At 39.4% G+C, this 14,892-nt stretch overlaps 1 protein-coding gene across 5 annotated transcripts in view; it reads right to left on the reverse strand.

Moving 5' to 3' along the window:
* Window positions 1-835: 835 nt before the first annotated feature.
* The window catches only part of pcbp3 (poly(rC) binding protein 3), a 92,005-nt gene continuing 77,948 nt past the window's right edge, over window positions 836-14,892 (reverse strand). The window contains exons 11-17 of one of the 5 annotated variants that reach the window (XM_033617232.2): window positions 14,656-14,784; window positions 11,614-11,688; window positions 10,110-10,151; window positions 8,039-8,117; window positions 5,028-5,080; window positions 4,337-4,506; window positions 836-1,486 (exon numbers count right to left, since the gene is read on the reverse strand). In XM_033617232.2, coding sequence (XP_033473123.1) covers window positions 1,450-1,486; window positions 4,337-4,506; window positions 5,028-5,080; window positions 8,039-8,117; window positions 10,110-10,151; window positions 11,614-11,688; window positions 14,656-14,784 — 585 coding nt within the window. In that variant the 3' untranslated portion in view covers window positions 836-1,449. The other 4 variants (XM_033617233.2, XM_033617235.2, XM_033617230.2 and 1 more) reach the window with 4 other exon arrangements.

Consider the following 14,892-nt stretch of genomic DNA (forward strand, 5'->3'; position numbering starts at 1 on the left):
CCAAAAAGACACCGTCAAAGGTGTTTTGATCGAATATGACATGTTATTGATAGCAGTTAAAAACATTTTGAAATACATTCAGCTTCAGTTTGAGCAGGGATGCAGGTTGGGTGTGTGTGTGTGTGTGTGTGTGTGTGTGTGTGTGTGTGTGTGTGTGTGTGTGCATTTATTAGTAGCTAAAACATGGTGTAACCAAGGAGATTCTGCACTGCACGTCAACCGCAGAGAGTCATACATAAATGTATATGTAAGCCTTGTACGTATGTAGCTTGATGAGCTGACATAACCTGCAATACCAGCTAGCTCATTGCAGATACATATGTAACATATGTTTCCAATGAGTCATAAATGCTAACCAGAAACACAGGCTTGCAAACAGATGTGAAAAACAGCCCTTATGGCAAATACTGAAACCTTAAATTAAGTGCAAATATATACTAGATGATTCTCAGCTCTTTATATGGCCCATGCCTCTTATACATAGCTGTTATGATGGCAGCATGGATAACATGATTATATTATGTTGGTTGAGCATGGGCGAATAAAGTGGGTTTTATTTGTAGCATGCATTTGGATTTCGCTCTTCACTGCAGTCATTTACTTGGCTTATTTTCATTTTTTTCCACCCAACCTTCTCGTCAGGTCTCACATGAAACTCAGAAAGACGGATATTTGTGCATTACAGTGGATGTTTATTGGCCTGCGCCCATGAGGTCATTTCAGATTGGAGTCAGAGTGACACATCCAGATCATAAATAGACGTTCACAGCTTGTTCCGTTCCCCTTCACCGTTCAGTCTCCCTTTCTACCTGTATGATTTTGAAATAACTTGGAAATGCAGTAGGTTTCATGTGTCATGCAGATCAATCTATAGTGTACACACAACACTAAGACAAGCAGGCATATGTCTACAGGCACACAGTAACGCACAGTATAAAATAAACAGGAATAAAATACCTGGTTTAGAGTTGTTTATTGAGCTTTTGTGTGAGTAGCCTAATGCACTGACACAGGTTGTTAAAATATGGAATAAAAATGTGTCAGCATATTAGATTGTGGGGTGGAAGAGGGACAACCTTGGTTTAAATTGTCATACCAGTCTTTAGGTTTACTTTGCATTTACTTTCAGGTGCCTGCAGTGCAAAACAGAAAAGTACAGTGATGTGCTACAACATGAGGTAAAAACAAAATGGTGCAGTGCATGAGATGCCATGAAAGGTACTAGAGTGATAAAAAAGTAAAGCGACCTTTCAGAAACAGAAACAACAGGATAGGTGTGAGGAATCCTAGTAACAGTGCAAATACACGTTTACGGTAAACACTAGAAATCATAAAGGTTGAAGTCACGTAAATATCAGGACAGTCAAATACAGAGAAATAATAAATATACTAGGTGCAATGCCATTTGCTCAAAGGTCATGTGATGCACTGAGGGAAGATGGGTAGAAATTAGAGTGTGCCCATTCCAGTGACTTCAGACGTCAGCCTAGAACAGTTCAGGGGAGGCGGGAGAGGAGGAGGAGCAGGGGGAGGGGAGGGTGGGGAGGCAGACAGAGAAAAAATAAAAATACAGCTGTGAAAGAGGAACTTTCGCTTGAAAGTGAAAGTTATGCTGCAATGGCTGGCTTTGTGCTCTAGTTCTTGTTGGCACCAGTTTGTTTGTTTGTCTTTTCACACAGATTAGATACCATATTTTCATTGTACCCTTTGACATAAAACATCTTAACTTCTAAAAAAAAATATGGTAACATAACCATGCAATACTAACCCACTCATGAAGCCATGCAGTGGACAGAAAAGAATGGTAGTGTAATGAAAAATGTCTAGTGTAGAAATTGCTGTATTCCCTGACAGAGGCATCACATCACTCTTCTCTCTAACAGCATTGCTCAATTGGCAGTCATGTGTTTAGTCCTTTTTTTTTTTCTTTGCTTTTTTTGTTCATTTTACATTTTTTATTCATTTTACTCTTTCCAGACACAATAGGAATTAATAGGTAAATGTATCTAATATAGTAATGACAAAAAGAAACACAATATATATTGTTCCTGGAATGAGGCATGCTAAATAAATACTTGCAGGAATAGTGTGACATTTGGGAAATACACTCTATTTCTTGTAGTAAAATGAGAAGATCAGTACCGCTCTCAAGTTTGCTCATTAAAGTGAGGAGATGGTTAGCTAAGCTTAGCTTAGCATAGCATAGCATAGCATAGCATAAAGAGTGGAAACAGGGGGAAACACCTAACCTGGCTCCGCCTTAAGTTAGCAGACTCACCAACACCAATAAAACTTACTTACAAATCAGAGTTTGTTTATTTCATAGAAAAAAAGACGTGGGACAGAAGGGAAGTAAATGGGTCAAACAAACACAGGACTTTTATTCAGGAACTGCTGTTCATGTCCTGTGTGAAACCAAAAATCAATATGGATGTATTTTAACAATGTTACACAGACTGTCTTAGTATGTGACGTGTGTCATGTGCGATATGGACTTTACGTTTTGTCAGTGATAGATGTACTAATTTTAAGCTCAACTGTGGTCTTTTTTTCTAAGCCTAACCAAGGAGTTTTGTTGCCTTAACCTAATCATGCAGTTTTGGCGCAGCTGTAATGGTTTAACAATGTTGATCACATGTTTAAACCTGCAACCATTACTGTTCATATACAAGCTATTTTATCGTCCACCAATAGGAGCGCCAGTTTAGGAAATTCCCCAGTGGATAGTATTAGATAGTAAGAACAAAAAGGCCTATGAGGCTGTATAGCTTGGAAGACTTTTTACATGGGGCTGTGTGTCAAACTACATCTCTGAGGGGAGCAATGAAGCCTGAAGCCTTGCCTTCAGTGTGAATCAGTTAACTTTAGATGTGCTGCTATGAATTGGGAAGAGTTAGGCTAGCTGTTTCCAACCTTTGCTATGCTAAGCTAAGCTAAGCTAAGCTAATTATCTCCTAGCTTCATATTCAAGTGACAGAGATGAGAGTGGTGTAGATATTCTTATCTAATTCAATGCAATCATATTAATAATCTTAACTGAATATCCCACAATGTCAAACTATTCTTAATGATACACTGGCTACATCCATTTAAAACAAATCCCTGTGTTGTTAGTCTGACTTTTACTATAGGTCACTCACAGGCTAATGTTAAAGTGTTATGTAAAACCAAGGGAGTCTAAGGAAAGTTCCATGGGATAACACGTAGAGGTTAATTGTGAAGCAGTTGTGGTTTTGATGTTAGCTTCTGCAAACAGAGGCAGATTTGGTGTGACTTCAGGATGTAGTCATGGATGAGGGGTCATTCCACATGGCAGCCACGTCCCTGAACCTGCCATTGGAATTGTGGGAAAGCAATAGCCATTAGTTTCTCAGCGGACCGTTGTCCGAAATCCCCTTAAAAGTCAAAGACATAAAGTCCTGTGTGTTGAGTATGTGGGTTCTCCTGCTCTGACACTGATAACATTTGACTTTGAGGTGTGGGTAGCCTGCGGACATCAGTGAGGTTCTGTTTTTTTTTCCAGAGTTGTGGATAACACATTTATTTTCTGTGTTGATAATGAATTAGTGGGTTCAGTGGATAGAGGAGGGAAAAAGAGACAGGGGTGGTAGGGCATGGCAAGAAAATTCAAATGAAAAATATATTCCTCAGTATTTTACTGGTATAAGCAGTATCTTACCTATCCAGACCCTATTTATCTTAGTCCTGGGGTTCAAAATATTTAGTTAGTTGCTTTAAATTAAACAAAACGATTGGCTTATTTGCAAATACACCATCATCTTCGTTTCATCTGATATATTTGTCTTGTTTGTGTTGTTTTACAGATTTATGATGAAGGTTTTGTCCATGAACTTTCCAGACCAATGTTAGCATTAAGCATCTGATGATTCATTTATTGAACATCCAATTTACTAATCTGCAGGTCTTGTTCAAAGGCACAGCTTACTTGTCTCAGTAGTTGGCATTGCTCCCACGAGCCACTTACTTGCAAAGAGTGTACTGACTGAAACTTAATGCATAATAATGTCTACACCTGGGTGGAAATAAGGAACCAAAGTAGAAAGGAAAACCCAAGAATATAACATGAATAGTCACAGTCTTCATGGACCTATCTGTCACTTGTCAAAACCTGACAGATATTGTGCTTTTTCTGGCAACTCATCAAAGTATCAGTGTCATGAATGTCAAACTAAACTACCACGCTTTCTTCTTCTTTTCAAACAGCACAGTCACCGATAGCAGTGTTCTTGGATCTTCACTATATAAATGGACATTCAGGTGTTGCTTTTATCCTTTAGATTGTGCTGGAGCCCAGCAGTTAAAGTTAAAAGGTTACCTGGCATTGATGAGATACTGGGCCAGGCTGATGTTAGCTGGAGTCCCTGTTATGGTGATCTGGCGCTCTGATGAGCCCTCCATGGCGTTTGCAATTTTGATCTGCGCTCCAGACATCTGTCGAATCTCATTTATTTTGGTTCCCTGGCGTCCAATGATGCAGCCTATTAGCTGGGGAAAAGGGCAGAAGTCTTAGAACATGGAGCAAGGAATCCTCCGTGTTGTCTTAATACATTTATACTTAATGCCTTATACATTTGACGTTAAAAGGAAGTTTAATGGGTTATAAAATGGTCTGGATTTCATTTAAATCCCATCATTCAGGAAGTTAAGTTTGATTAATGATAGCATGGTCAATATACCAGCTGAATGGGGGTATTCTGCTGTGCAAACAGTAAGAACTGAAGTTTGCAGGAGTATTGTTGGTAATGATGTCAGTCATTTGATCCTATAATATCAATACCTTTGAAAGAACAGTGCATGCTACCATTTGTAAATATTTTCCTTATCAGTTAATTAACGATCAAAGCTACCATCTACTCTCCTAAACTTTAAGTTAATTGGATCAAGTGTGCTCTGTGACAAATTGTAGGTACTGCACTATGACATAAACCACAGTCTCACATAATTTGAAAAGTACAGAATTTTTAAACATAACTCTTAGTCAGCTGTCTACAGAAAGCATTACTCACATCATTAGGAATGGTGAGTTCATGGGTGCTGGCTGGTGGACTGGCATCCAAACCTGAATTGGGGAGTAATGGGATAAGAAAGGAGATTTGACTTTAAAAAGTCATTTTAAACTTTTAAAGGACTACTTTGACATTTTTGAAAAATATGCTTATTTGCTTCTTCAGATGAGAAGACTGATACCACTCTCTGTATGTTAAATATAAGGCTACATCCAGCAAATGGTTAGCTTACCTTAGCACAGCTAGTGGAAACAGCTAGCCTGGCTCTGTTCAAAGGCAACAAAATCTGCCTACCAGTACAAAGCAGAGGTAAGAACAGTCTCTTGGCCCCAACTTCACATTTAGCATACAAATAAAAGGGTCAGTGTCGATTTTCTCAGCTAGCTCTTCGCTTACAAGGAGCTGTATGCAACAATCAGAGCGCATATAGAGACTGAGCAAGAATTGCTTGCACACGGCTCTGAACATGTAGGTGGCTACTCAGCAGCTAGCAGCTAACAGTGCTAACAGGGCAAGCAAAGCTAATCGCATGAACACTGCTATGGCAATAGTGCTGACAGAGCTAATAGTGATAACTTAGGGGTGGGGGGTTGCAGAGTCTGGGTGTTTTGCTTTCAAACAACACGCGGTCTGGACACCGCAATCAGCAGTATCTGTCGTATGAGCACGCTGCAGAGTGGCGTGGCCAGACCGTCTGCCACACTAAAGAACAGAAAAGCTCAGATTAGTAGAACACACACAAAGGTAGCGAGACTTCATTCTCTGCACAGGACACCATTTTTCCACGAACGCTTTTGCATCTTTTTCAGTTGTTTCCAATGAGGAGAGAGCATATGCAGCAGCATGCAGCCACCAGGTAAAAAGTGGCGCAGCTAGGGTTCACACATTTGATTTGTGAAAAACCGGGACATCTGACGCACAATATAGGGCGATAAACCATATTTGCAAATATATCATGTTAACAGTTGTAGGAATCCCCATTGCCTCCCTTACCTCTATTAGTCCTGATGTGCAGTCGAGCTCATAACACTCAGCAGTCAGATACAGCTATTGCTCTCCTCTTTGAACATTTATGGATCTAAGCTTCACTAACTACACCTGACCATTTACTGAAGTAATAAGACAAGTTATAAATGTTCAAGTAATGTGAGTATGCTGGGTTTATACCATGTCCATTACAAAAACAGGAGCCCATGATCTCCATCCAGTCACACAGACACACACATCAGTGGCTGGAAAATAATTGATCACTGATCATAAAGTCGAAAAACGTACAGAAACCTACGGACTGTTTTTGTCAAATCATTTCCGAGCTTAATCATCCTAATAGCAGCACGAGAGTAGCCTAACTGAGCAGTTGCTAGGTGATAAGGTAAACTTTCGTATTACTGCTACCAATGAAAAAGATGTCTAAACTTATGGCCAATCGTTGCTGTGTGCTACTCATTGTTACCTGTTTACGGACATGGGATTGGATGTCTAAACATAAAGAGGAAAAAGCAGAATAGCAGTAGTAGAATCCGGTTTTATTTGGAACTCTGAAAATTTAAAGTACATTTTCACATTTTCTGGGGCAGTTGCTCAAAAAAGAGAACAATCTGGGAAAACCAGAACTCATGGCAACCCTAGCTGTACCCAGAGACTTTTTTACAGAGTGCTCCAGTTTTGTTTTTTTGTTTTTTATTTTGTATGGCTGCTCCGAGCATGTCCAGTTGAAAATCTCTAAACTTTCCAGAAAGGCACCGGTGACATCACTGCCACTCTTGTATCTACTGTATAATACATGTCAGTCTGGCGCTATCACAACAAAGACAGAAAATCCCATTTGTGGGAGCATATCAGCCGGACACTGAATGTTGCAGGTGAGTGTTGTGCTTTTATCACCATATGTATTGTAAGCCTGTTTTTACCTGTGTAGTCAACCCTCTGTTAATGTAGTGTTACACTAGCTACCTAGCAAACATTAATGTCAAGATATTGTTGCCATAGAAATATACCCACATTTTGCACATTATTTAAAAAAGCACTGGGATAAAGCACTCCCCAGCACCCTGCCACCGCTTTTCTGCTGAGTAAAAACGCTATGTGGACACACATTTACATTGCAAATAGTTGTTTGCTGCTGTATCAATGTTCTGAATGTTGCACACAGCTCATTTAAAGGTGTTGGTAGGCAGATTTTACAACTATTCAGGATAGCTGTAATCGTTTGGCTAAGCTAGGCCTACCGGCTGTTAGATCAACTTTTCATTTAAGTATGTAAACTCATCTCAATGGAACCTTTTAGCTGTAGTTTTTGTTTTTTTTTTCCTTTTTTGGGGGGCTTTTGTTTTTAACACAATATTTCCTTATTAAATTGTGTGCATGATTTAATGAGATATCAGAAAATCAGCTAAAACACATTTGAATGAGGGAACATTTTTAAACAACTGCTGTTGATTCAATAAATAATTCCATGTATAATGGTAATTGCCACAGACTTTTAGATCAAAGTGGTGAAAAAATATACATATTTCTGAGATGTTCAGTTCATCTTTTGCAGTAAGACATGCAGGACATATTTCAGGAAGAATATTACATTTATATGTACCAAGGTCCCTTTGAAACAGTTCAGTTCAGATGTGGGGGCAGAATTTGTTTGTTATTGCAATATAATGTGGACAACCTTTTTCACTGGAGGTATTCATCTTTAATAGAAAGGAACACAACCTAAAATGTGTTAGAGGAAGGATAAATCCTGTTGCCAAGTGATAATGCAATGCCGAATACATTGTTTAAAGTGAAGCGATTTTCCTTTCTTTTCTTTTCTTTTCTTTTTTGCATTTCACTGGCACAATATGAGACAGAGCCAAGAGAAAAATATATATGAAAAAATCAAAGAAGGAGAGAAACCACAGGGGTCAAGTCATGCTGTGCCAAAAGAGAGATAAGGTGGAAGGTAGGGAAAGAGAAAAATGTTTCTCTGGATGCAAAGAGAAGGAAATATCTAAAAGGGCCTTGTGGGTACGTACCAGGGAAAGCAGGGGTGGTCTGTCCGAGAGGGGTAAAGGGGGTTTGCTGCATAGCCAACTGGTGGAGCTTGGTCAACTGCTGAAGGGTTAGGAGGGAAAGTAGAACTAAGAGGTTACTGTTACACAGGTCACACCAAGAAATGAAACCAACAAAAACTAGAGTGAAGAAACGGTGAGGAGAAGGAGGCCATGACACAGGGTGGTGGAGGACGAAAAAGTAAGAAAAAGAGGTACAGTGATAGAGAGATTGTCTGCCATGGGGTTATGAATTGCTATGTAATTTGATTCTTCTTCTTTTTTTTTTTTTTTAGCAAATTCCTTGTAAATTTCACATACATCAATGTGTTTTTTTTTTTTTTTAATTTACAAGATTGAGAGACAAACAACTCCACTCATGAGCACATTAACCAAATGCAGGGAATCACCGAATTCCCATTTGCCCCCTCAGTTATCATGTGTCCTTCTAACTGGCACTTGTGACTCAGAACTGAGAACCTTTGGTTTTACATGCCTGTCAGAGCAGCCACTCTACCCCCCCTGACATGGTCACAGGATGTCCATCCCCTGCTGTGGATCATTTCCATGGGGAACGGGGGAAGACGGATGCTTTCAAGCCTTCTTCTCCTTTTAAGAGGAGTTTTAATGAGGGTGGAAGAGGGTGTCAAGCCTGCACTTGAGCGATTGTACCGTCAACCACCACCTCCAGCGGCATCAATCATTGCCCAACTTTGAATTAGTGGATCTGACACAGGGTAGCTCATGAGATGCTCTTATGACAAGGACAGATGAAGGCAGATTATTAATGGAGACTAGATGGTCCACTGGAATTAAAGGGGTGTCTACATCAAAACTGCCATTACTGTCTTTGCCTTTATCGTTATCACCAATAGTCACCATTTTTTTTATCAACCACATCTGTGAAGAGTTCTTTCAAGGGCTGAGCTGCAGTCCACCCTCTAACCAAAAGGACAGAGAATTGAAGGACACGATTTATGACTTGTGTCTAAATAACTTTAAAGAGCTGCTGTGTCCAGGTATGAAAGCCGAGAACGGCCATAATTACAATTATTTTTTTAATTCCATTATCTCAAGATCACAAGTTAATTATTTTGTTTTCTCAAGATATCAAACCATATTTTCTCATTTAGTTATGCCAATAATTGAGAAAACAAAAGGCAGATTTCTCGAGATAATTAGATAATTTATCTTGAAAACATGACCTTTTTTCTTGAGATCAGGGACTAATTATTGAGAACCAAAAAATGTTTACCTGCTCCATTTGATCACACCTGATTTCAGCCTTCAAGATCACTGTCATAACTGAACAGTAAGTCAATGCAAAAAGGTGTAGTTTTGTTTATCTTAAATCAGTTGCTTAAGTTAAGACATTATCTGTGCATGCTGGCATGGCACCCCTGATCTCTGATACACCATAGACTGTATCAAAATAATGGATGTAGGCACGAATTGGCTTGTGGACTGCCATTTTAAAGCCTTGAGTTTGGCATTTTGGCCATTGCCATCTTGTTTTGTGGAGCCATAACTGACAATGTTTGGATGAGAACTGCGCCTGCCCTTAATTATGCATAACTTTAGGCCTTTATAAAATTTAAATGGGTGAGTTGCACAAAAATGTCCCTTCTGTACGGTTGTATAAAAAGGGAAGTTAGTTACAGAACAAACTTTTTTATACCAGGCTGTAAACATGTTTATTATTGCTGTAAAGTTGGGCATTTTAACATGGGGCTCTATGGGGACTGACTCGGTTTTGGAGCCAGCCTCATGTGGCCACTCAAGGAACTGCAGTTTTTGGCACTTACGTATTGGCTTCATTTTTCAGCCCCGGAGATTCACACTTGTGGTCAACATAAAGTAATATGAAGAAACAACTTTTCATTTTTTGTTTTTTGATATCAGGATGATTATTGCCTATTTTCGAGATATGATCTAGAAAAAACAACAACAGAAAAAATTTTTTGCAAGCACAGCCATTTTTTTCTTTTGTGTCCATATAATAAAATTGCTGCTGCTATTTTTGTAAGCTGAATTCTTGATTAAGTTAGTTACTCACATCTGGGTGTGGTATGGCGTACTGTCCCTGAATTGTATAGGCCTGTAAAGACAAACATGACAGATTGAAAATTTTAGCATCTCATTTACAATAAGAAGGGTCGCACATAAAACAGATCAAATAAACTGTCTTTACACTTTTATCTCAAACAATCATAATAATATTTCTATTGCAAATATATCTTATGATTTAAAAAAACAGTAGGGGATGATCTTGATCTTGTTAATCATATTCATCATTACCACATTCAAGTGTGAAATGCAATGAGACTTTGTACATGCAAGTCTTAGAAATCAGTGTGTTTCTATGATAAATGAATGCAAAATGAACCACTTCTGAGTGTCAGCCAAGATCATGTCCTATACAGTGTAGTGCACTGAATGCAAAAACAGGATTAGTATGTTCACTGAGGACACTTCATTATCTGAGAACAAGTGCAAATATTTCATAATATACACATAGTGGCCACCAGTCATCTGAAGAACAGTTATTGTAAATGCTGCTTCATAATTCTACACCTTCAGTTGTCCTGTGTAATTTTTTATTCATGCATTCAATCCTTCAAAGAAAAAGATGCAATCCAACATGACACCATTAAAAACTGCAGCTTTGGAAATAACCATAATGTTGTATGAACACACCGAACGGAACATTCTAAGCTTCATAACAGTAGTATTTATTCAGGGGTCTGTGTTATATTGCAAAGGTGTATCTCTGTGTATTTCTGTGTAAACCTGTGTGTGTGTTCACTCTTCAAAATTTTCCAAAGCAGGCTTGTGTATTATGTTGTCTGCTGAAGACTTCCATTGTGTCTTACGTTCCATTTAATGTCCACTGGGTATAATTTCCCGACAAAAAGAAAAGCAACCAAATTGGAGTCATTACAAGTGGTTATGTGAAGTGTTTCGCAAATTTACCTCTTTTGTTTGCCACATTTTCAAATGCATTCAACGGCTTTTAGCCCAGATCTGCAACTAAATTATCTATATTAGCTGGACAGACATTAGTGTTTGCTGTGCATTTTGCTGACACTAATGTCATTGTTGCTGAATCAAACATTGTGGTGCGACTTATAGCTCCCTACCTCCCTCACTGCACTCTGACTGTTGATAGGAGACAGCACATGCACTGCATACTCTAGTACCAAAGTCACATTTGTTACATACATCAAACCAAGCCTGGCCTACCTCCCTAGGTTTCTAGCTGTTTAATAATGTCACACTACTTCTGCTTTTGCTACTGAGAGTGTGTGGGCAGATTAGCATGACTAAAAGCGGTCGTTTGTCAGGAAAATGTAAACACAGGGCATTTTAGCGGTTTAACAAACAACCAACGCTGTCATTTTTCTAAAGAGGACAGCCTCATTTGTAAAAGCGTTGCAGTGGCATGTACATGTGCACACAGAAAGTAGAAAGGCTTGCAGGAACAGGCAGGGGCTGATGCTGCAGTAAAAGTGTCAGGTTGGCTGTAGGCACAAACAAGCTAGAGCTAGCTCAGCTCTTACCTGGCCCCCAGAAAAAATGACCGGGGTGGAGGCGGGCTTTGGGCGATAAGGGATGGTGGCACCTTTTGGTGGAGACTAAGAGAAAGGGAAAAGAGAAGAGTGTCAGCATGTTCTACTTGAAAACGACAAATGCTCATTCAACATTCTGGGAAATGTGCTTATTCCCTCATGCTTACATCTGTTTGCCAAATAGGCCATGTTAGCTTAGCTTAATTTAGCTTAGCTTATTTTAACATAACATTCCACCTACCAGCGCCTCTAATGTTTACAAAGTAACAGATATTTTTTTTTACCTTTGGACAGAGCCAGGCTAGCTGTTTCCCCCTGTTTCTAGTTTTTATGCTAAGCTAAGCTAAATGTCTACTGGCAGTAGATTCATATTTAACAAACAGATATGAGAATGGGATTGATCACTTGGAATACATTGGATATTAATGTGGATAGATCTTGATGTTAGCACACACTGTGTACATTCATTCATTCATTCATCTAACTGCTTCATCCTCTTGAGGGTCGTGGGGGGGCTGGAGCCTATCCCAGCTGACATCGGGCGAGAGGCAGGGTACACCCTAGACAGGTCGCCAGACTATGGCAGGGCTGACACATAGAGACAAACAGCCATTCACACTCACATTCACACCTACGGACAATTTAGAGTTATCAATTAACCTAGTCCCCAATCTGCATGTCTTTGGACTGTGGGGACGGGGAGAACATGCAAACTCCGCACAGAAGGGCTCCCACGCCCAGGATCGAACCGGCAACCCTCTTGCTGTGAGGCGACAGTGCTAACCACCACACCACCATGCCGCCCCCACTGTGTACATAATACTCCCATACACAATTTCTTTGTTTCTGAACATTATTTGCTTGTAAATTATTTTGGATTACTAGAGAGCTCCTTAAGTCCTGAAAGGTGACATTTTTTGTGCACAAATTAATTATCTTGTGGGAACAAGTTAATGAACTTGTAGAAACAAGATACTTTCTTAGGAAAGTATAAGATAATTAACTTGCTCCCACAAGATAATAACTGGTGTGCACAGAATAATAAAAATCTAGAAATCTAACCTTTTGGGACTTCGGGGCTCCAAAGCTTATCGTTTATATTAATGTAGGAATATGCATTTGATTTGTGTGCATTTTTCTTTTTTAAATAAATTTATTCATATTAAGGATGCCCCAATCAAGTAGCCTGGAAATCCAGACTCAAATCTAGAAAGATTTTGAGTCTTCTTGGCTTTTTGCTCTCGCAGCTTTTGTTGCACTTTGCAGTAGCATGGTGAGTGTGGTTGTCTTTGGTTCTGAACCACTTTGCCAGTGGTGAAACACAATGGTCCATAAATGCAAGATACTTTCACAGTGAGCTGAGATATAATGAGAGTTCATAATTTTGGTAAAAAAAACATAAATAAAAACAGTCTCACATTGCATTTTTGTCGGTTATGGCGTATTGTGTTTTGCTGCGGGCATGGCTCAGCTGCTGCCCTTACAAACACACACAAGCACAGCAGAGTGGAGGAGAAAAGGAGAGCTGAGTGGGAGATGGCTGAGCAAAGTGTGTCTTTGCATGAAAGCTTTGCGAGTAAAAACACCTGTGTGACAGCTGACGTGAAACAAAGGATCATTTCCACTGTATAACTTAATATAGCCAATCCTGATCAGTTAAAAAATTCCTTGATCAGCCCCGATCCCGATCTCTGAGATCGGATTGGGACATCCCTAATTTATATATGTATTAATTTGTATTTGTATAAGTTACTTATTCAATATATATGAGTCATTTGTTGACCAAAAAGTGATATTGTTTTTATATATATTTAAATAAAATACTAGTTACCAAAAAAAGAGAGAATGTGGTATGTTTAGTTGAGAATTGATTGTAAAAACAATAATCCTTATGGCAAAAATACAGCACAACATTCATTCATTTACTTGGTGTTTCTCATGTATTCACTCATCACATTTCTCAAGGTGCTTCATATGTATATTGCATCAGGCTGCATCAGAGTAACAGAAGAAAAATCATAAACAACACTTTGTCTTGGTAACTTTGTGTTCTTCCTGTGAGAAATGTTTTAATTTGCTGACAGCTTTTGGATGTTGAAATGTTGTTCATGAAAACAAAAAGGAGCCATGGGGCTCAGAGGTATGAATGGTCTCTATTCAGAGATTAGACGAATACAAAGACCCAGCACATGTCATGCCTGATCATCACAGATTAAATGCATCACCACAACTCAATTCTAACTCACAAATGCGGCAGATTTTGTCTCTAAGTCAGCAGGGAGGTGAATTCAGCGAGAAGGCAGGGGAGTTCCAGTTTGCAAACTTACTATAATGACACAGAGTTATTGATTCGTGCTGTGCCACAGCAACAAGGCTGTTCAAGACAGTGGAGAGGGCTTAATCAGATTTCCTCTGTAGCTGCTGCGCTGTTGAGGGAGGAGTATCCACTTAGGTGTGTGCTTTAAATAAAACATCAAGAAACAGTAACTGTGTTCTTCATGTTACAAAAACAGGCTTGGGGTTTCCTGACAGTTCTCCTGGATAGTCAAAAGCAAAAATGCTTAAGTGGTAATTATAAACTGCTACCTTTAAACTCTAATGAGATAATTTCTCTCTGTATTTAAGTAGTTGCATCACAAATAATTCCAGAATTTTCAAAGCCTATCCAGATGTACAAAAAAATGGACAAAGGTTGGCACGACCTGCCCTCTCAGGGCCTCAATCAGGCAGGCAGATTGCTTGCTGAGTTGACATTTATGGACAACAACGTCTGACCCAGACAAAGCCTTACTTGTATTTCATCTTATCATTCCTCCTGCAAATTTAAATCACTGAGGCCCATTCAAAAATTGATTCCTAAAAAAATGTCTCACCACAAGCAGTGAATCCAAGCACATTCAAAGACATGGTTTCATTTCTTGCCAGTATTACAATACAACTGTTCAATACTGACTTCTTCTGTGAGAACACATAACTGGACTTAAAATGAGCACTTGAATTACAGCTGTTTTGCTGCATCTGGATATACTCTACCTCCAGCATGACCACACAGATCTGTTTGACACATTGGATGATGGCTTCTGGGGTTCCAGAGATTGTCACTGCACGCTCTGTGGAGTTGGGCAGCATGTCTCCTGCCACCTGAACCTGGGCCCCTGTGGACTGGAGTAGAGTAAGGGTCTTTGAGGGACTGTGTTGACAGAATTCAATTCTAAGTTACACAGGCTGCGCTTAATGATTTTGGTGAGTACAAACAGCTGCCCTGGCCTC

Source organism: Epinephelus lanceolatus, chromosome 14 (genome assembly GCF_041903045.1).
Source record: "Epinephelus lanceolatus isolate andai-2023 chromosome 14, ASM4190304v1, whole genome shotgun sequence".
Classification (NCBI taxonomy): domain Eukaryota; kingdom Metazoa; phylum Chordata; class Actinopteri; order Perciformes; family Serranidae; genus Epinephelus; species Epinephelus lanceolatus.